At 45.0% G+C, this 22,015-nt stretch overlaps 1 protein-coding gene across 5 annotated transcripts; it reads right to left on the minus strand.

Annotated features, from left to right (window-relative positions):
- Nucleotides 1–7,179: 7,179 nt before the first annotated feature.
- On the minus strand, nucleotides 7,180–21,919 carry LOC119167409 (thiol S-methyltransferase TMT1A). Of its 5 annotated transcripts, XM_075866445.1 has the most exons (4): nucleotides 21,016–21,919; nucleotides 16,106–16,333; nucleotides 12,408–12,470; nucleotides 7,180–7,845 (listed from the first exon to the last, which is right to left on the minus strand). In XM_075866445.1, exons 1-4 carry the CDS (start codon nucleotides 21,703–21,705, stop codon nucleotides 7,792–7,794), a joined length of 1,035 nt encoding a protein of 344 aa, XP_075722560.1. In that variant the 5' UTR covers nucleotides 21,706–21,919; the 3' UTR covers nucleotides 7,180–7,791. The 5 variants fall into 5 exon arrangements, 4 of the variants coding, with proteins under 4 accessions (XP_075722560.1, XP_075722559.1, XP_075722561.1 ...); XR_012884245.1 differs by having other exon boundaries at nucleotides 12,408–16,333; nucleotides 21,016–21,916; XM_075866444.1 differs by having other exon boundaries at nucleotides 7,180–12,470; nucleotides 21,016–21,918.
- Between the last annotated feature and the right edge of the window lie 96 nt (nucleotides 21,920–22,015).

Raw genomic sequence — 22,015 nt, forward strand, 5'->3', positions numbered from 1 at the left:
AATCACGATCTCTCCGCTTTCTTTCCCCAAATTGAAGTTACTGACAGAACCGGATCCTTCCTCACGGCGCCGACAGATGAGAGTACAATCCGGTAGGGTGAGGAAGAAAAAAAAAACCTAATTGGTTAAGAGGTCCACTGCACTGAGGAAAGGGACGACACGACCGAGTGCTAGGCCTAAAAGCGGCGCACTGACGCAGCGTAGTGGAAGTGGACCGCCGCGCGCCAGCGGCGCCACCACCGCTGTCACGTGTTTTCCGGTTTTCCGCGTTGCCGAGAGAAAAAATCAGCTGATTGCGGATGGCGAACTTTCTGGATGGCTGCCCTCGCACCGTTGTCGCTGGGCGCTCGCACGAGCGAGTGGTCGTATGACGTTGTTTTGTTTGGCAACGTCGAAGTTGGCTGTGCTATTGGGCTTTGGCTAATTCTACGGCGCTGTTTTGAACGGTGGAGTGTTGTTGCCAGCGCGCAACGCTACAGAATTAGTTCTGGGGCCTCGAAACCCTCGTAACAGTTGGCGAAACGCCCAATATTGGTACACAAACTTGCTAACCTCTGTTCTAAACAGTATTGTCACAACCGTCTTGACGTTATCACTTGCTTGCGTGCCAGTTCTGTATAGAAACCAAGTGCTCGTTTTTACTTTCTAAACAAATGGTCACGCAGCGCCATAATATGTTTCACGTTTGTGCTTACGCACTGACTTTCGCTGATAGAAGTATCAATCCTGTGAGCTAAACGTAATTATGTAAATCCTCAAGAATCAGATTGCCGTCGCCATTAGCCGTGCTTGACCACGAGTTTCTCCAGCACTGTCCTACTGACCCGCAAGGCCTCTCGGTGATCAGTGATTGCCTACTTTTATTCCAGTCTTCGTCACAAAGCATTAATGACTACGACAGTGCAATCAGTGATTCGACTTACTTCTGATTACGGTTCTCGTGAACCCTGGAACGCACATTCTACGAATTTACTGCATAGGTGCTGCCGTCTGCCAGGAGACAGCAAAGGCACTTTTGGCGCGTTCTTTTGATCTCATTTTGGCGCAACCATCGACGCTACGCTGTACCGGCTGCCCTCCGTGGTTCGCAACTAGCAATACAGCGTTTGTCAAGTAGTACACATGCCTGAACAATCTGCATTTCCAATTTTTTGAGCTGCCCTCTAGCGTTTGGGTAGCGTACGGTAAGGGCCGGGAAAACTGAGATGGCTACCTCCGTGAATTGCTAGAACACGGCCGGTCTAGAGGCGCGCGCTAGCTATCTCCATCTCCTAGCCGCCGCGAGTAGAGTACAGTCACAAGGGCATCTCCGCGTCAAGGCGTCGCGAGTCAAGTCTTCATTCAACTCTTCAAAGCGCGTATTACCGAATAATCAGCGCAGTGTAAATTCGCTGTCCCCGGCCACTTTTCGATAAAATAGACGAACGCAGGAAACTGTGGGATACGACGGCTTCCGGTTCGACACACCACGCGGGTCAGCAGCAGCACGCATGCACTTTTGTACCGCTCCGTTGAAAAAAAGCACCTCTCCGTGAAATGTCAGTGCTTTAGAAGTTGTTGTTGTTTTTTCTGCTCGCCGTGACTGCGGCAATGACCAGCTACGAAAGCCATGAACAGTAAGGAAACTTTTAATCGCACCAAAATGCTCTGCAGTGCTTTTATGCTGCTCAGGGGTACTGTCCGTTTTGCTAACAGATCAGTCGATACAGCAGACAGTTTTCATTGTATGATACGTTACTTCAGATAAAAAAATCACGATTTTAAACATCTCAGGGGATGGTGATGACTCTAGGAGTGTGTTAAGAGTTCATTTCGGGATCACTGCTTCGACTGAAATCGTCAGTCGATCGGCATGAAGCGCCGAATTTCTCGAGAGCGTTGAGATATCTGTTTTTTTTTTTTTTTTAATGCGAAGCACTTCTAAGCGAACTTCGGTGACTTTGAGCGTATCTATCTATCTAGCCGCCAACGACCTTTAGCTCTCCTGGCCGTTTCGATAATGTCATCGATACCAAACTTGGTATGGCATAACATGACTGTATGAAAAACATATTTGACTAGTCATAACTTAAAAGTCATTATTTGTCGTGAATGTCATTATTTGCATTTCATGGTCCTGCAGATCTTGCGGTGGTTTCGTTCACATTACATGTTGCAAAACTGGTATGGTATGGCATGATTACATGGCGAACACTGACAGACCCTAACCGGAAAATTATGACATGCGTGTCATGTAACGACATGAATACATGCTGCGCTCATGATGCACTCGCAACCGTTTCGCTATCGTCACATATATCAAATTTTGAATTTACAGTACGTGAATGGATGACGAAGGTATGTGACTGATGCAAACATGATAATCATGAGATGCGTTTCATGTAACAACATGACTATATGCCACGCTCATGATGCGCTGGTGGCAGTTTCGCTAGAGTTACTTATACCAAATTTGGTAATACGGGATGTGAGTGCATGACGAAGGTGTGATGCTGGTGCAAACATGATAAACAATAGATGCGTGTCATGTAACAACATTACTGCATGCCACGCTCATGATGTGCTCACGGCCGTTTCGCTAGCTTCGCATATACCAAACTCGGTATTACGGGACGCGAACGGATGACATAGGTAACTGACACATCCAAACATGATAATCACGACATGCGTATCATGTAACAACATGACTACATGCCACACTGATGATGTGCTCGCGGCCGTTTCGCTGGCTTCACATATGCCAGATTTGGTATTCGTGACGCCAAGGATGACGAACGTATGCGACTGGTGCAAACATGGTAATCATGAGAGGCGTGTCATGTGAGAATATGAATACATGCCACAGTCAAGGCGCCAATACATTTCGACGTGACGCGGTGCGCGTGCTCGCCGGCGTTCATTTCGTCACATCACGCCAGGCGCCGGTCCTGCCATATACTCGCAGACGCGCGCTGCGTTGCCTTGACGCGTATACGCGTTTCAGCGCGTCCGGCGTCCCTCCGTCACGAAACGAGGGAGACGCAGTGTTGTCTGGGTAACGCATCGGCGCGAGGTGGAGCATGTCGCATTTCGTGCCGGTTGCCGTCGGGCCGCGCCGACGGACGCTGGTCGCACCTGGCGTCAGACTATATAGTGCTCGCGTTTTGCAGACGTAGCGTCGCTGTGCCCAGCGTTCGCGCGCGTCAACGCTACATCGGAGTATATTGGGCCCTTCATGATGCTCTCATGGCCGTTTTCTAAGCTCCACATATACTGAATTTGTTGTTACGTAACGTCAATGGATGAAAAAATGCCGGTGCAAACATGATAATCCTGACACGCGTGTCATGTAAGAACATGACAACATACCACGCTCATCGCGTGCGCGCCTGTTTTGTTAGCTCCCTATATATTAAATTTGGTATTTGGCGACGTGAATAGATGACGAACGTAAACTACACATCCAAACATGATAACTATGACACGGAAGTCATGTATTGCATCATTTACCTCCACTTCGTAACGTTGTGCTGATCTTAAAGTGCATATCAATATTTACCATTCATGCTTCGCATAATATCATCGATTCCCACTGTGCGTGGGATCTGCACATTTACTTTTATAGCCTTCAGCGCACTATAAGATGCATTTCTTAGTCGAAGCCGGATGCTGATCACTGATCTTGGTCAAGCTGCGTGGCACGGCGGCAAATAAACAATACAGTCAGACATAGACAGCGCCGAAGAATCGAAACCCTGCGCTTGTTTAACGCACTTCTGTGTGCCGTGCTGACGCACAGTTTGACCAAGATAAATGCAAACGGACTTGTCCAGTGCTTCGCGCAAGCTTATTCTTGTGTAAAGTTTTCGCGTTTTTTTTTAAGGGGCGAAGCTCCTTAAGGCGGCACCCGTTCGTCCCTCGTAGTAGTCGTAGTGTGTAAGCAGTCTTACGTTTTGACCTGCAAGGTGGTGCCGGTGGGAGATTTCTCCTGTGCATTGTTGAAAAATAAAAAAATCGCAGTGTGCGTGTTAACTAAAAGCTGAACTCTCCTGCCTCTCATTCCCCATTAGCAGCCATTGGCATGTACATTGAGCACTATATTACAAGAAAGGGTTGCTACGTTATACTCGCTGGGCGTAACCTCCTTGGTTTTAGAAAAGTTTAACGAGCGTTGGGCCGCAGTGCCATGAATACAGTAAACTAGTATATACCATGAACTCGAGGTGATTCAAGGTGGGAAGTAGATTCGAAGCGCAAGCCGTAAGAAAGTGTGCGTGTGCTTCCTCTCGTTCAGTCCTTGGAATGTCCGCTGGATGGCGGTGCTTCTATATGGGGAATATATGATGAAAAGATGCGAGATGGTGGTACTTGGAGTGTTGAATAGATGGACGAACGGACACACAGACAGATGCATGGATGGACGCGTGGACGGACGCAGGGGTGGATGCATGGGCGAACGCAGGGACGGACGTACAGATGGATAAGCGGACGCACGAACAGACGCACGGACGGGCAGATGGACGCACGGACGGTCACACAGGCGGACGCAAGGACGAATGGACAGACGGATGCTTCGCCCCACTCTCCGTCATTCACTCCGTGGATATGCAGCCATTTTTTGTCATACATACGGGTGCAATGCCGGCGCTCATCTCATATGACAGGTAGATTTTGCCCGCGTTCCCATAATATCTGTGCTAGGCGCACCTGCGCGACAATTTATTTCTGGACATAATATTCGCATCAATCCATGCGAAAGCTTTTTATTAGTGTGGAATACACACGTGCTTGAGATTAAATGGTCTTCGCACACTCTGGATCCAATGTTCGGTACTGTTACGAAGGCGCGACGCCAACACGGTCCCGAAGGCGCCACTGCTCCGAACTCTGCCGCCAAGGTCACCAGCCGTTTGGTAGCGTGTGTTACTCAGCTTGCGACTGCTTCTGCGCAGAGCTGATAGACGAGACGACGGTGTGTTAAGGCAAGGTTTATGTACAGCATAGAAATAGAGGCGTTACAAATTCGGCACTGGGGCCGACAGCTTAGGGACTCAAAGAGCCGAGATGCCTTCTCTCGCACGCACACGGTGGCTTCTCTATGACACCTAGGTCAACTGCTGGCGACGCGCCGCTTGGCTTTTTTATAGGCACCGGGTGGATCTTTCGCGTCACCAACGTCCAACCAGAAGCGCCGCTGGCCGTGATGTCAGAACCCTCCAATGGGGACCCGGCGCTGCGCGTGGTTGCACCCAAGGACGAGGCATGTTGCCACGCATTGCGTAAGACTCGCCAGACTGGAAGGCGCCGATTGCTTCATCGGGCTCGTGGGCTGAGGGAGCCCACTGAGCGTTGCGTGACAGACCGGCGCCACCACTCGATGACGTCGTTGAGTTGATCGCTTCAGGTGGGCTCGATCGCTGGCCTTGACACAGATTGCCTTTGCAGAGGCTATGACGTTTGGTGTGGACTCCCAGGCGTAACAGTACCCAAAGGCTACTTGTCGCTGCGGCTCTCTTCACAGCTGCGGCCCACCTCATTTTTACTTTCTTCGTTCTATGGGAACCGATACATGCGTTTGCCTTTCATGCTCGGGTTGGAGCACGCAATGGCTGAACAATCGACCATGGTTTAGCAGGACAAAGATAAACGGGCGAGCGTGCACGCGAATGCTGAATAATCTGAGGCTTACGGCCGAGCGATTCGCCGTCGTATACTCTCCTCGAACCGGAAGCCGACAGCACACGATGCATCCCACAATCCCTCGCTCTTTTACTGGTCACCTATTACCTCTTCCGCAAGTAGAAAGCGGTGAGAGGAGTAGAGATGCCTGTGGGGAGGCAGCCTGGCTTTCTCGGCGCTCATGCATTGAGCAGTGAATACGCACACGGAACGATACGAAAATCTCATTTGTTCAAGGCTCGAACGTCGCTGCATTCGAAAATGCTCGAGGCTCGTTTGTTTAGATTTATCATTTAGGTGCACGTTAAAAAACTTCAGATCGTTGAAATTCTCGGAGCCTTGCTACGACGCCCTTCACAATCATGTGGTGGTTTTGGGATGATAAACCGCTAAATCGTGTGGTTGTCAAACTATAGAAGCACCTCTCGGAATCATTTGCGCCCGTCGTGTCTGTCGTGTTCCTTCTATCCGTCTTCGTAAATATGAGCGCGCTGTTTAGCCTTATGAGGATTTTTTTATAGCACGAAGATTTGAGATGCAGCTTTTTGGTGAGCTTTCCGACGTATCATTCGTGATGGTTTGATGATCACAGCATGCTTGTGGCGCGGATCGGTACGTGTCGCTTTCGCTGCAGACATAATGACATACGTTTAGAGAGGGCGTGCAGCACTTCCCAGTGGTGTAGCCAAGGGGTGGAGCTTCGGGCATGTGCCTCTCCCTCCCCATTATTTTTTGCCATGCATACATAGCGCAAAATGACGTACCATTTGCTTGCCCGGCCCCCATTTTGAATCAAAAAGGCGCCCTCCCCCTTTCGCAAAAAATTCTGCATCCCCCCTCTTATCACCCCAGCCCCAATTAAGGGACCGCCAAACAACGTATTACGTTGCAGCATGCAAGCGCGCGACATATTGACGCGGCGCCGCGCCCTCTCCCTATTGAAAAATGCGCGGCGCCTCGTCATAAAGCCATGCAATGACGCACTGCAACGCGCACGTGTGGTAAAGGCCTGGCCACACGCAGCCGTTGCAGCGGGTGGCTATTTGACGCGGCGTCGCATCCTTTCCCTATATAGAGAGGAGTGATTGGCTACGCGCCCTTTCTCTCCGCAGGGAGAAGGCGCGGCGTCGCGTCAGGAAAGCCACGCACTCCAACGGCTGCGTGTGGTCAGGCCTTTTAAGGCCTTCAATGACCAGACCACACGCATCACAGCGCGTGGCATGCCCTCTGCCTGCGAAGGGAGAAGGCGCGCAGCTTCACGCAACTGCGCACTCACCCACCACAGCAAAGCTACGCCGAGTCTACATGCCATGCGCTGACCCGTAGAAACCGGTACGTGTGGTTAGAGCTCACCATCATTTGTGTATGAATATGAGCACAAGGCAAAGAGCACACAGAGGCACTTGCGTGTTTCCGCATCCACCTTTCCACCAAACTTCCACCAAAATAAAACCAGCAGTCACATGTTTACAAAATTGTAAAAATAATTTGTGTGACCACAGAATAAACCACAGAACAATATGCAGTTCAACACTTTATTATCTTAAATTTCAACATGGGTATACATAGTGTACTCTCAGACTCTCGCATAATATGACTTTCAAAAATACACAGTTGCCACACAAAAATATCACGCATTCGTGGTTACAGAACACGCCGTGTAGGATGGGAACGTAATATTGTGCCCAGTTGCAAAGAATGGAAACGAAGAAATCTATACAAGCATGTTACAATATGTTGTATATATATATAGTATGTGTATATGATTATATCTGCACCATATATTGTGGTGTTCATAAAATTTCTAATGTGACAACAGCCTTTATTCTTTCTGTGTATAACTCACGACAACAACATCACAGACATAAAGACAAGAACAGAATGCCCAAACGAAACTCTACTGAATACATGTTTCATTCAATGAATTATGTATGCTATACAACCTATTTGACTGAAATAATTAAAATGCTGTATGATTCAGGTAATTATATATTGAGTAGAAAATCGCTTGCTATCAGGCACCAGACTTTTGTTTAGCTCCGATTCCCAGCCACCTCCGAATCTCCTGTCGAGGGTAATCCGGCTGTTTTCTCCTACGACACCGTCCGTCGTGTGGATGCGCCTGCAGGCGGATCATCCACGGATAAGCCGTCCGCGTCCACGACGAATCCGGATTCGGTCCGCCATCTGAATGCACCATTAGGAGGGGAGGGGGACCAGCCCTACTCAACTCCTCTATACCTGTGCCTATTCAACAGTCAGTAGCAGCAGCATGTGGCGTCATGCAACAGCAACCACATATGCAAGCCAGCAAAGCTGTCGTTTGTGAGATAACACCAACAAACAGGCAGTAGCAACATGCATACAGTGCCAACGCTTTAAGCAATGTGTCAAAGTTTTGTCACCTCTGCGCATCTGCTGTGCCATGCACAGTAACAACAGGCATGCAGCGAGCGCCTCTCTACGTTCTCATGGCTGAGCTCCAAGCTTGACTAACAAGAACAGTCAAAGCTCAACAATTCTACGAATTGCATGAATTAATCTGTGCTTTGTCTTATATTGAGTCTAGTGCTCCCTGAAATATACCAGACACTAAAAGGGGGGGGGGGGGGGGGTGCCCAGATCATGTGTTGCTAAGAAGTGAGCGACAAACGTGCAAAGGAAATGAATCTACCCGGTATTCATCCATGAATGCAGTTTGCTTTTTTCATCACTCCACAGGGCCTAACTTAACCACTTCACTGCATGCACCTGTATCTCCTGAATGTTGTTACAAATATCTACTACTAATGCACAAGATTTTGACATGACGTGAACGTGTGCCTAGGAGCCATTTTAACCAACTGTTCTCTTACCTCACAATAGGTTTTACAGAGGAGATGTGGGTGCTATTCCGGTCAAGGACTAAGAGCAAACAAAACAGAAGCAGATGCCAGTTTGACCAGCAGAACAAAAAAAATGCCACGAGGGTGTTGCGGCGCCTATAACTGGATTTTCGGTACAGTGACTCGGTATAGTGTATCTAACACAGGACAAAAAAGTGACAACGGAACATACAAGTAGCTATATTGCACTTTATCCTTGTTGACTGCCGTGTACTGATGACATTTAATATATGACATACCAACACACGAATCAAGCAACCTAAACAGTAGAGCGGGATCACGCGCCCTCTACTCTCGGACACACGTTCCCAGTTTCGCTGGTCAAACATGTATCAGATACCAGAATAACCAGCTTAGGTATATGAATCTTGAAAGTGAGCATTTACTGTCCTGGGTATAATTGCTTGCAGTGTACCTCTAGGCAATTGTACTTCTAGGTACAATAATCCCGGCAACATTTAAGAAGAGGTTCACATTTTTGTCAAAAAAAAAAGAAGAAAGTTGCTAGTGTGCATACTTTTATCTTGCTTTCGGTAAACCCTGCATATTCCACTAACTAAGTGACGTCTTCCAATTACGTCACCATAAAATGCATTTTGTCTCCTCAGTTTCATCCCTCAGTGATCGCAGAAACTCGGAGACTATAGCAAAAAAACAGCGCTAATCATATATTAAAAGCTAGACTTGCCACGTCTTGGGTTCTTTTCCTACTTGTAGTGCTGCGTACAAAGGTGCGAGAGAAGCAAAACCTTTCGCGAAAGATGTAAGGCAGGAGGCTTCAGAAGCTGCATGCGGCCGAGGGTTGCACACTTTGACTAAGGCAATGCATGCGGCAGTGTCAACATTCTAGTGTACCTGCGAGCTGACTCGTTATAAAAAAACACAGCTGCAAGCGGCCTCAGGATGCAATCGGCTGAGCGATACAAATGTGCAGGGTTGTTGTTTAAACTGCAAATGATATAAGAGAAAAGTGGGAGCTATTTGTTTCATAGTAGCAAACCACCCTTTCACATGAATACTAAAGATACTACCCCAGCCATAAGATGCTATGTAAGCTGGAAAACACCAAAAAAGACAACAACACTGGTGGCGACAGCGTTTTTTTAACACTGTCTCAGCATGATGTGACAGATTTCAATGGCGGCTGCTAGGGCTTGCCTGTTTGTTTATTCATCAGCAAAAATTGACTGTAGTGTCACTGGGTTCTAACAAAAACAGTGATCTAATATAGAAAGCGTTATAGGCATTTTTTCATCTCAAGCTCATCAAAGATGTAGCAAAGCGGTTGCAAAACAAACCTGCATCATCATGCTTAGCAGAAAAATGGTTCAGTTGCAATATTGCCACAATAAATAAATAAATAAATAAATGGATCACAGTGAGTCATAACACCAGAAACTTATTCAATCACAGCCAAAGTGCACCTTGCAATGACCGATTTTAAAAGTTAAAAGTACGGTGCATCCCTTGGTCTCAATTAGTATCCTAAACAGATGTCTAATGGTGTACTGCTTGCTTTAAATGCACTATAATGAAGCTATATTTTATATGCAATTTAAGGCACTCAATATGCAATTTGTATCACTGTAGCTGAGATTCAAAGTGACAATGTCGCCCTTCCTACAACCATGAGTTAAACGATTAGGCGAATTAATAATGAAAACAAGATAATCATGCATGTAAGCAAAGTACACGTGTTATAAGACAAAGTATGAGACCACTGCCGATAAATGCAATAAACAGATCCTACGATCAAGCATGTCGGAAGTCAAATCGCATGAAAGGCCGGTGGAGTATGTCCCAGTATACACACCTCAACATGGTTCGACTATTCAGACCTAAATCTTACTCGAAATTCCAGGTTTGCCACCATTGTGAATTTGCACATTTCGAGTGCCTTAACAAAATTGGGGATAAGCAGCTGAGCTCCCTTTGCTCTGAAAGCACTCCTAAATTAATGCCGAAAAATATTTGTCGAAAGAACTGCAAAGTGGGTTTTAAATGCTTTACAATGTGCAGCTACTTTGAAGGCATAAACCCTAAGCATATGCCAACAACCATTTTGCTGTGCACTGCAATCGATGCGAAAACTTCAGCGGCATGTATGACAGCAAGTGCAAGCAGTGATGCATTACAATGCCAGGATGCATTAACAACACTGATCTAAGGCGCACAACACATCGAAATCAATTCACAGCCCATTTGATGGCGGAAAACAACCCTGCCAAAGATTAGTTGAGGTCGTACAGCAATCCATAATCAAAGACACCGCAGGTGTCTGCTCAGCTGATTGAAAGAACAACATTTGTAAAAATGTCAACGAAGCTGAACATCATTTTCCGTCCACTTATCAATTCCTGAACCATGAAATACAACTGCCGACTGTGTATGGAACTCTGATATTCAACAGTGGATGAATCAAAGAATGCTCAGCCGACGTTTTGACAAGTGTCGAAATTCATTAGGACAACTTGTCGCCTTGACGAAGGTTGAAAGAACACAAGTTGCCTTGATGGGTGACTTGATGGGTAACTTTATTGCAAGTTGCTTCCTCTGATAGAAAGGGCAACAACTGCGGCAACGGTTTTTGCCTACATTGCTCTAAACTGTTCTCGAAAAAAACAACTGTTATCCAGGGCAACTCAAAGGGCCCAACAAAAAAAGATCTCTTTACCAAAGTGTTGGCCCCAGTATCTCATTCCTCCTCAGCCACAGTTGGCAACATCAAACCTCCATAGAATTTTTTGACTAACTTAGTGTCGTACTTGTTTAGAGAAAAAAAAAGACTCGGTGCAGTTTTGTGACTTCCAAAACTGTCACACTGCAAGACTAGATGCACGTGTGAGAAAGAAGCACCAGTGATACTTTTTTACTGGTTTCTCCGTAAACTGAATAGTGTCGCAAAAAAAATAAAAAAACTGTAAGCAGAATACTTTTTACAGCTGCACGCGCAACAATTTTTAGCGCGTAAGCTTGTCTGAAACTCTAAGGCTGTGTTTTTTAATCAGTATATTCCTTTTCAAGAGAATCTGATTTCAAGGCAGTATACTGTTTCTTAATCAGTGTACTGCTTTTCTTGCTTAAAAACATTTCTTGTTCTACCCCTTTCAATCATCTTGTCTCTTCTACCACATTAAAGGTTGAAAATGAACGAATCACACCTTTAGATCACCACACCTGATAAAAGTGATTGGTTGACCAAATATGTGATGACCATCCAGCGGCTAATCACAAATGGGGATGTCCTATTTCAGGATAAAATGCTAAATGTGATCATATTTCCAATATTATCGTAATTTAGCTTTAAGTAGAGAATGTAAAAGCAGTGTGATGTCGATTCAATTATGACGAAGTTTAGGCACAGCTGAAGCACGAATTGTGTGATACAAAGTTGAAAATTCTGTCGGGATAAAAATTTCAACTGGACTGCAAGCTAGGATCTAGAAGAGCCAGTTGACTCCAACTGAATGAAAGCCTTTAAAAGAAAGTCTCTTGCCTACCAGCACGCTAAAATAATGTTTCTATAGAAATTTATCAAAATACTGTGGCTACTGCATGGCAAGATTATAAGCAAATGCACAGAAGCAAGTAACATCTACGAGGAAAGAAAATCGAAACTTCCAGAGGTGATTCAGGCAGACAAGAGACGATGTTGAAGGTGCTGCTATAATCAGTACCCGAAAAAATTTCACACAGAATTTTTTAGTATAGTCGACCATGCTTTTTTGTAGAGCAGTCGCATGTTTTAACACAATCTAGAATGCATGCGTCATCTCAAGACTATCGAAGCAACAAATTCCAGCAGCTCCATTTCGACAGGTACGAGTGTATAGAAAATTTAAGAGTATCATAGAGACGACTCACTCGAACGCCTAGGCCTCTGCGATGGGTATTCGCTGTACACAAACGTATCACCCATTCTCGTGCCTGGATGCAATGACAGCGAGATTTAGAACAAGAAGAGAGATTACAGATGTGCACTATCAAAGAGCACTCGCTCTTGAAATGTGATTTCTGCTTGCTTCCCAGCAACTATTTCGTGGCGATGCCTTTTTTCTCGATTCTGTGCTATTTTTGTCATCTATAGCTCACGACTGACTGATCCTGTTAAAAGTGTAGGTAGCAAGAACCAGAAAAACAGACAGCACTGGGAAAGCTATCACTACAATGTAGCTCCGGCTGCTTTTCCTGTTATGACTGACGATGACGGTGCGGTCACAGTGATGTTACAGCACACCATCATTGTCATATGACTGTAGTTTGCGCCATAAAGCACGGTGCAAAGAGTCGTAAGTTAGACGTACGAAATCATAAATCTTGAAAATGCAAAAGTTCATTGTATGTCACCGAAAATTTGAACTTGTAGCCGGATGCCCAAAGCTGCAAACTTCTAAGGTATCAACGTTCCGAGAATACTAAAGTCTAGAAAGGCAGTCATGCCTCTTTTGACTCTAGAAAGACTGACAATGCCAACACGATGGTCAATGTTGTTGTAGGCAAGCGAGGCAAGTATACCCTGTTGTCTAATCTTTATATTAGCATGAATATTAAGCTTGAGGCACACTACCTAAGTACTCATGAAACTCAGAAACCGAGCAGGTGAAGCTGCTAAGAAATGACTGCCTCTAATTATTAAAAGCATCTAAAGCACTGTAGGCACACATGAAAGCCTGTGTGTTGTCTAAAACAACAGCTCAGAAACAAGTTTGCAGAATCTCTTACAAGCTTTCAGGCTGACTTCAGTGAAAGCTGCAACAGCAACAATTTTTTGTTTCTTTTTTGAAGAATAGCCAGCGCTAAACTTTGAACACAGGCACACGAAAGGACGTGACGGGATGGTCGCTGTTGAGCACCCATCCTGTTACGTCTTTCCGAGTGCTCGTGTACTCAGATTTGGGTGCACGTTAAAGAACCCCAGGTGATCTAAATTTTCGGAGCCCTCCACTACGGCGTCTCTCATAATCATATAGTGGTTTTGGGACGTTAAACCCCACATATCAATCAATCAATCTTTTCGAGTGCTGTTGGTCAAAGTTTAGCGCTAGATTTCTTTAAAACAGAGAAATACGCATCACCAACTAGCCTTCTAAAATGTTTCGTTAAACAGGAACTACAGCTGGGAAAATAGCCATGACTCTCAGCAGCATAGCTAACTAATCATCAGAATGAAAACACTAAACAACACCACTTCTAATGTACTATGTGCATATCTCCAAAGTGAACTATGATCTAGTTTTTATAGAATATGATCTCGCCCATTCCTAGAGGGCTGGGACGGTCCTCCACATAAAACTTTGCCCAATTTCACAGGTTTCCCTGCTGACATACAACACGAAGCGAGAATTCAGACAGCTGGCTCCTGCACTTTCCACTAAACCTGGTGTTATTTCAATAGATTCACTCACGACATTGTATGCTATGCATTTGAAGTTTTTTTCTGCACCAAACCAGTGCTGCTCAATCGTTTACAAGTGACCAGCACAGCAAAACGAATCAAGGTGTTTTTAGGAATATTGATTAATTTGATGCAAAACAAAGAAAAAATGGCAACGACTATTTCTTGTAAAAAGAAACAACACTTGTTTGCAGTTCACAGCCACCAGAGACACGAATTCTGGTGTGACTGGGGTAATGTTGCAGTGGCAGATGACTGACACTGTCATGTCTGAAACCTTTGACTAGTTGTACCCTGAATGTGAAACTGCTACAGCATGAAGCAACTGTGACTTTTAGAACATTCTATAAACTGTAAATAAGAAGACTACCTGCACGCAAGCCTACCATTTATCTGTTACTTGCCGACTCACTCTGCAGAAGATTGCAGTCAGTAAAATTGATTGCAAATCTCTAAAAACCAATTACCACAATATTAAAGATAAAATCGCATGTATAGAGGTATCATCCATTCGAATGGTAGGCCTTCGCAACTTAAGTTTTCTTGTGAATGAATCATAAAAATTGAGGGCAATTTACATCTGTTAAAGGGCCAGTAAACAAAATTTGTATGAAGAGAGACATGTGCACTTTTGCTATGTGAACATGCTGCATACCTCAAGAATTTTCCAAATACGTGCTATAACAAGGATGTTACAGGGGTTAGAACATCTCTTGCAGCCACTTTCAAATTTTCGTGCGTCCACTCGTCGCCCTTCTCCGCGAAGGAGTGGCCCGTCGTTGTGACTCCGCCTACTTCATCAACGCGACACGTCTGTGATACGTCATTGGCGCACAACCAATGACCAAGCGGTGCTTTTCTCGGCGCGGGCAGAAAATGAGAGCGAGGAGCACTTTTCCCTTTGCTGTAGAGCAGTGAGACGCCTCTTTACCTCGGACGCTTTCCTTCTGGCAATACCACTTCTCCCTGTGTCTCGGGCTCCACAGAACGGCAGAGGGCAGCACAGAAAAATGAAAATGTGGACTGCGTGGCTAAAACTGCATCCCCGCAGGCTCATGGTTCCGTTTCGTAGGGCAAAGAACCAATCGACGAGCTCAGTGGTGCGTAACGTTGCCCACGGAGAAGATTTCGTCAGATTGAGGGTGTGAGGGTGACTGGTCAGGCGAGGAAAACAGGCACAGGATTGTTTTTCAAAATGAAGGGCCTACGCGGCTTCCCAGCACTGTAACATTTGGCGAATGTGACCATGGCGACCTACTGTACGAATTGGTGAGCTTGTTTGGCGAATGTATAAAAAAGTCGGAGTCTGTTTACTAACCCTTTTCGAGGAGTAGACACTGGCATGACATATTCAACTTCTTTGTTCATGGTTATCTGGAAGTTCGGAGCTTTGAAACCAAAGAAAAACTACCAGAAATCATCAAAGTGCCCTCAATAAAAATTTACGACATTAGCTTTATACAAACCAGATTTAGTTTTACCACCCCAGAGGGCCTATGTATGGTAACACGTACTGTTATGATATCGTAGCGCTCTGTCTCTATCCCATGCTTTTCAAAACTGTATCAAAAGTGGTTTACAGAAAGCTATTAAAAAGAAATGAAAACGTTTTGAAATGCATATTCTGTAAAAGTGTTTTAAATGTCTATCCTGCAAATACCAGCAATTTATATTTTTGTCATAGTGATGTTTCTTGCTTCTGTTACTCTCATATTGAGCCCATTTAATGTAACTATTCTGAACAGTACTTTGCTTACCTATCTTCTTTGTTTGTTTGACTTGCAAAATAAGAACACTATATTTTAATACCTCTATGCCTTTGCCACAATGAAAAAATAATATTAACAGATAAGCATTGTATGCAAAAATTGTTAAGCCTTCTATGGTTTTTAATCACTACACTCTGTGCCTTATGTATTTCAACATGAAAAAATAAAATGATCCTGCTACAATTTAAGGCTTGTCAGTCGTTTTCCTTGTGTGTTATGGCTTTCTATTTTGATGTAATGCGCATAAATGAAATGTAAAAAACATCATGTCATTACACCTCTGAGTATACACTGTGTGAAACACCACCCACTCTCTACATTGCCCGTGCAGCCAGAAATGCATTGCTCAACTTCATTGGCCTCCTCCGCACAAACTCCCTCTTAGTTGCGATACCCACTAGAACGGGGTTGAGGAAAATGCCGACAAACTTGCTCCGCGCAGAGTACACCTTGCACTGCGACACCGAAGCAAAATGTGCCGACTTCTGGATGCCGTCGTGCAACTCCTGAGTCAGGCTGCAGCCGTTGAAGATCCTCCGCCAGAGCGGGCCGACGAGCATCTGCACGTAGCGACGCCAGTCGCCTGGATCGTGCCGCATGTGCTCCACATAGAAGAATTTGCCGCCCTGAGATGAAAGGGTCGTGCTTATGTGAGAACGAGGAAATGGAATAGATCAAGAGCTCGTTTTTTCCTTTGTTACATACAACATAATGAAATCAACAGACAATAAAGCATAGAAATAGTGATATGCTCAAACCTCAATATAACAAACCTAGATATAACAAAATATCAGTTCTAACAAGGTGTTTTGCTTCCTCTAAGATTGCGATTGATATGTAGGATTTAACGTCCGAAAACCACCATATGATTATAAGAGACGCTGTAGTTGAGGGCTCCGGAAATTTCAGCCACCTGTGGTTCTTTAACGTGCACCTTAATCTGAGCACGCAGGCCTACAGCACTTTCGCCTCCATCAAAAATGCAGCCGCCGCAGCCGGTATTTGATCCCGCGACCTGCGGGTCAGCAGACGAGTACCTTAGCCACTAGACCACCACGGCGGGGCATAACGAAGTAAATGAACAATAGTCTTACAATAAATATAGAATATACTTTTTATAACTAATTTTCGGATGTAACAAACTTTTTTTTCGTGTAAGATGCAACTTTGTTATAATTTGGTTTCAGCGTATCTGAGACTTTGCATCCCGAATCCCCAATACGATTACGAGGGGCATGTGGAAGGCTCCGGAAATTTCGACCATCCGGTGTTCTTCAATGTGCACTGACATCGCGCAGTACGCGGGCCTCATTCACTCTGCTTCCTCTAAGATGCAACCGCCGCAGCTAAGATCGAACCAGCGACTTTTGGACCAGCAGTCGAGCGCCGTAACTACTGATCGACCAAGGCGGACACGAAGCCAAGGTAAGTATGGGGGCATTATACGTAGCCTCTAAACCTGTAGTGTGGTAATTCCGATGGAAATATAAACAAAATTAAAACAGATGATAAGACACCTTCGCCATGATAAGAGCAAATCTTAGAGCTTTCGAGTAACCTGTCTGTCGCCCTACTAATTAGGTTCATTTTGTTTGCAGCAACGTGTTGCCTAAAAGTTGCAGGTTCAGTTCCCACCGGCAGCAAGCCGTCTTTTTCTCCCGCTTGAATTTCCTTACACATTTATTACGAATGCCACATTGCAGTCAACGGTTACAAATGATGACTGTATATGTATACTTTCCTTGCCTCTATTTACTATTGGTTTCATCAGATGTTAGGTCATTCGAATACACTTTGCATCAGTAAATGAATTTGCAATGGAAACAATGCAGGAGACAGCAACCAAAAGGTCAGGGGAGATCATCATGCAATTAGTTCTAACTATGAATTCTGGAATTTAGCCAACTAAAACCACGTTAAGATTACCACGCATGCTGCAGTGGGGGACTCTAAGTTAAATCTGACTGCATGGCATTTACTTAAAGAGTGTATAAATCTAAGTACACACACATATTAGCACTTAACCCACATAGAAGTGAAACCACAGTGAGTGGAAGTCGAATCCATGTCTCGAAACCCTGCGGCGTAACACCTCAGTGGATAAGCTACCTGTTTGCCATGTAAAGTACATTCACAGGGAAATGAAAACAGAGTCCAAGAAAGTAGCTATAGCCACCGAAATCATGGTCATATAAAGCTGAAAGATAATGAAGACAAGGACAGCTCAAGGAAGATAACTTGGGGGATTTAATTGTTGGCCAAATGTCAGAATCCTGTACATGCACTTCCCTCAATCAGTTCACCTTGTTCCCAGAAGCCTTCCAATAGACATTAAAAATCTGGACTATCTCATAGCCACAAATGTAAAAGAGGCTGGGTGCAAATAATTTTTTTTTTCATTGAGCCATGGAATTGTATAGTGTTCTACGATAACGAATTTTCAAAGCTAACGGCCCCTAATCATGAATGAGAATATTTAAAAAACAGTTCAGCAGTTTTTCAAAACATCAATGAAAAGCAAACAAAGAGAAAATTGGTGTGAAAGCCCAAAAAATTTCATATCGCAGGTGTGCTAAAGATAGGGGCGATCAAGTCGTGAATTTTTTCAGGAGAACTGAACAAAAACTAGATACATTTGACGAATATTGAATAGCCACTCTTGTAATCAATGTAAAGAGATGTTCACATCCTAGTATTCTTAATTTCTGCTTTAAAGCCAGTGATGAGGCATCAGTAACGAATAAGCTGATCATCTGCGTCCAGAGAACTGCTAAAGAAACCTGAGTGATAGTTGTGTAGCCAATAAAGTCCCAGTTTTAGGGTAAGGTAGCATGCTGTATTATGCAAGTCATACAGCTTTATGCCTGTGATATTACCCCTCAGATGAAAATATTATGTTTATATTTATTTATACGACACTTCACATGTAATGTTAATGCTGAAATTATGGAAAGTACAATGCAAACATAATTTTGGATCTCTTGTCAAAGCGAATGAATATGCAAGAACCATTCAAAAAGTATGTTATGTTTCCTCTGATTTGATGCTGGCAGTATCAGGTTCATATTCAACTCTGTACCAGAACCAGCCAGTAAAGTATTCGAATAGATTTGTAAGCAGAGTTGCCAATTCCTCGTAGAATAAGCGAATTTGGGAAGATTCTTTTTCTGCCGAATCACTTGTGGGATTTTTTATATTCTTTCAGTGAACTGTAAGCGTGGCAATACACAGCAGACAAAAGAAGAACCACACAGCACTGTTGTGCGTTGCCGTGCCCCAAGTTCGCTGTTTGAATATTGCCACACGGCGTATGTGCCGCACTAGAAAAAGAAGGAAGAAGCGAAAGGGGATGAACGAACAAGAACTCTCTTGCATCCTGGTCCTGTACGGCTCGTCATATGAACCGTGTACCAATAAACCCCCAAACGCCTATTGAGGATGTAACAATATGAATGCCCAACTAGCCCACATTCCTATCCTTGTGAAATAATTTTCCGGTCGCTTGTGTTTTTTGAACTTATTTACATTTTCCCAGCAAATATAGTTATTTAGTAATAATCACGTTTCAGAGTAGTGTGCTTACCTTCAACTAATAATGAGTTTGCTGAAGGCTGCTGTATAGTTGAGGGTTGAAGTCAAACAGATGTTGGGGGGATATACACGTAACGTTAATATTGCGCTCGCAAAGGCACATTCAACAAAATGTGAACTACCCTAGAGACTTTCCTTCCAGTCATAGCTGAAGATATTCTCGTTGTACGAAAAAACTAGGGTGAATTTTTTGATGCCCATTCGTATTTAAGTGAATTTTTTGTAATTAGAAATATCCTGATGAATGGAAAAATTCATTGAGTTTCCGCTTCTTTTGTCATGATTATTTGCTTGTTAGCTTGGTAGCATCAGGCAACTCTGTTTGTAGAAGACAGGTTCAAAGAAAAGTATGTGCACCCTGATGAACCAAACTTTTAAATTTCTGTGCCTCTGCTCAGGTCCCAAGAAGTCCTATAGTTTGAAGCAAACTGAATTTGAGGCTGTGGCCAGGTTTCTCAAGGATTTAGCCTTTTCACATATCCTCTCGTCCTGTGCGTTTCTTGCTGACTGTGCACTTTAGTTTCTTCTACAGCTGCGTCGTTTGAGTCACAGCTGTGTAAGAAAGTGTGTGAAAGAAGGAAAAATAATTGGCAGAAGACATGTGAGTCCTCACGAAGCCTCCTTGGACTGGAGCCTTCTCAACCTACGAGTGAGGCCGATCCTCCTTTCCCCTTCTTCACTCAGAACAAAGAATGCCTCCTCTACGCATAGTGCAGCGCTGACCAAGGTCAAATCGAAGAGAGCAAATGATATCCTGATGAAGGATTGCTGGTTTCCCCACAAGCAAGAAAGGCAAAGCATATAAAACAATGCACTATTTCACAACCTTTGTAATGCACCTGGGATCGTGCAAGCCTGTACGTCCTGTGCTGACTTTTGGTTTTCCTTCCTTCATGACTTGAATGCCATAACCGAATAATGATTATCCGCCAACAGCCAACACATGCAGCTTAAGCTCATTACGAAGCTTCTCTATAGCACTGTTTCACAAATACCTCATAGGTCATATTATAATCGACAACAAATTAAGATTAAGGCATAGGGACAAGCTCCCAAGATCTCTGGATATAAAAATCCCATTGAATAATTTTAATAAGGACAGCTTTTATTCCAAGCAGCATTCAGTCAACCAACCAAATGTGGTGTAATGAGCAGTTCCACAATTATTTTGACCAACTCCGCTTCTTAAACTTGAGCTAACATGTCAACACAGCCAGATATTTCGATGCAGCGTCATCCTGTAAAAAGGAGATGTAAAACTGTAAAAGGAGATGTGCGACACACATAAAAAACAACCTTTTTTTCAAGAGGTTAAGCACCTTAATGATGGTCAGTATAAGTCATATGTTAGTCGACTTTCGTTAGCTTGTAAACTAGACACCATGCGATTGGCACATGAACCAAACTGACAGTTCTGTGTATCTTGTCTTCGTACAATCATGCCAATATCTTCATTATCTGTTGCGGCGAGAAAAGACGTCAGAACATATATGTTTATCCAATCAGTTGCTCTACCAACTGATACCAATTAACAAAGGGTAAGGGTGCATTCTGAATGCCCTACCCCTTCGTGCGGGCTGCTTCGAAATAAGGCACGTTCTCGCAGCATTGCCATCTCATTATCGCACAAATGTCAGGGTCACCAAATCCGTAAACAAATACGCACCCCACAGTTCCTCGCACTGCGTTTCCGCAGTAGCGCTTTCCCACAACTCACCGGCGCCAGCACGCGGGCGATCTCCTTGAGCACGGCGTCCAAGTCCTTGACGCCGCAGAGCACGTGCGTCGTGACAACAGCGTCCACGTAGCAACTCTTGACATTGTTCAGCGAGCCCCCGTTCTGCACCAGAAACATCTCGAGGAGCACGGGAACGCGGGCCAACTTTCGGCGCAGATAAGACGCCGTGAACGGGTTGCTGTCCACCGCAACGAGGTGGCAGTTGCGCGGGTAGAAGGCGAGATTCGAACCGGAGCCCGCGCCGATCTCGAGTATCCGTATGAGCCCCAGGTTGCGCAGGTACCAGTCCTGCGAGACGATCGACTCTAGCTTGCCGAAGAGGATCTCCTTAGCCTCCAGCATGGCACCCGTTTCCCGGTACGACATGTAGTTGGAGAGCCACGCTTGGAACTTGAGTCGCCGCGCGGTGTAGTCTCGCTGGAGCGCGTACCTGAGGCAAAGGCTGAGCACGATTAGAGGGAGAAACACGTTGTGAAGCAGGGACGCGAGGACGGAGTCGATCCATGCCATAAAGGAGGCGCGCGCAGCGAAGTCGTTCGTGATTGCGGGATGAGAAGGCGGTCGTATGATCGCGCCGTGCCCGAGGCGAAACGCGTGACTATCGGTACGCGTTTTCCTTCGCTCGGGTCGGTTCGTCGAAGGCACTAGTCCAAGGTCAAGACTGAACATCTCGATCGTCCTATCTTCCTCATCCCGCCGCCTTCGTGACTCCACCCATTCGCGCGCTCTTTATCCATCGCAGCGCGCGTAATCCTCTCTCAAACCCTCCGCGGGATGCGACTTTGCTCTCTCCCATCTTCCGCTCTGTTCCGCGCTCTTTCGCGTTGACTTGTTGCCTTGGAGATAAATGAGTTCGGACACGAACTTTCGTTCCCGCTTTTACCCGCAGCGCCGAGCGTACCACTACCACAACATTACTACGACTGCATTGCTTCTTTATCACGCACATTTTGGGCAAGTGATCCTTTGGCCAGGAACT

This window comes from Rhipicephalus microplus, chromosome 6 (assembly GCF_043290135.1).
Source record: "Rhipicephalus microplus isolate Deutch F79 chromosome 6, USDA_Rmic, whole genome shotgun sequence".
Classification (NCBI taxonomy): Eukaryota; Metazoa; Arthropoda; class Arachnida; order Ixodida; family Ixodidae; genus Rhipicephalus; species Rhipicephalus microplus.

Bases quoted from the DNA above. Each gene is read 5' to 3' on its own strand.
- LOC119167409 (XM_075866444.1), bottom strand. From the start codon at position 21,705: ATGTTCAGTCTTGACCTTGGACTAGTGCCTTCGACGAACCGACCCGAG. The intron at 16,334-21,015 runs GTGAGTTGTGGG...CTTTCATCTCAG, and splicing joins TCGCCCGCGTGCTGGCGCCG to GGCGGCAAATTCTTCTATGT. The intron at 12,471-16,105 runs GTGGGTATCGCA...CATTGCATCCAG, and splicing joins TTTTCCTCAACCCCGTTCTA to GCACGAGAATGGGTGATACG.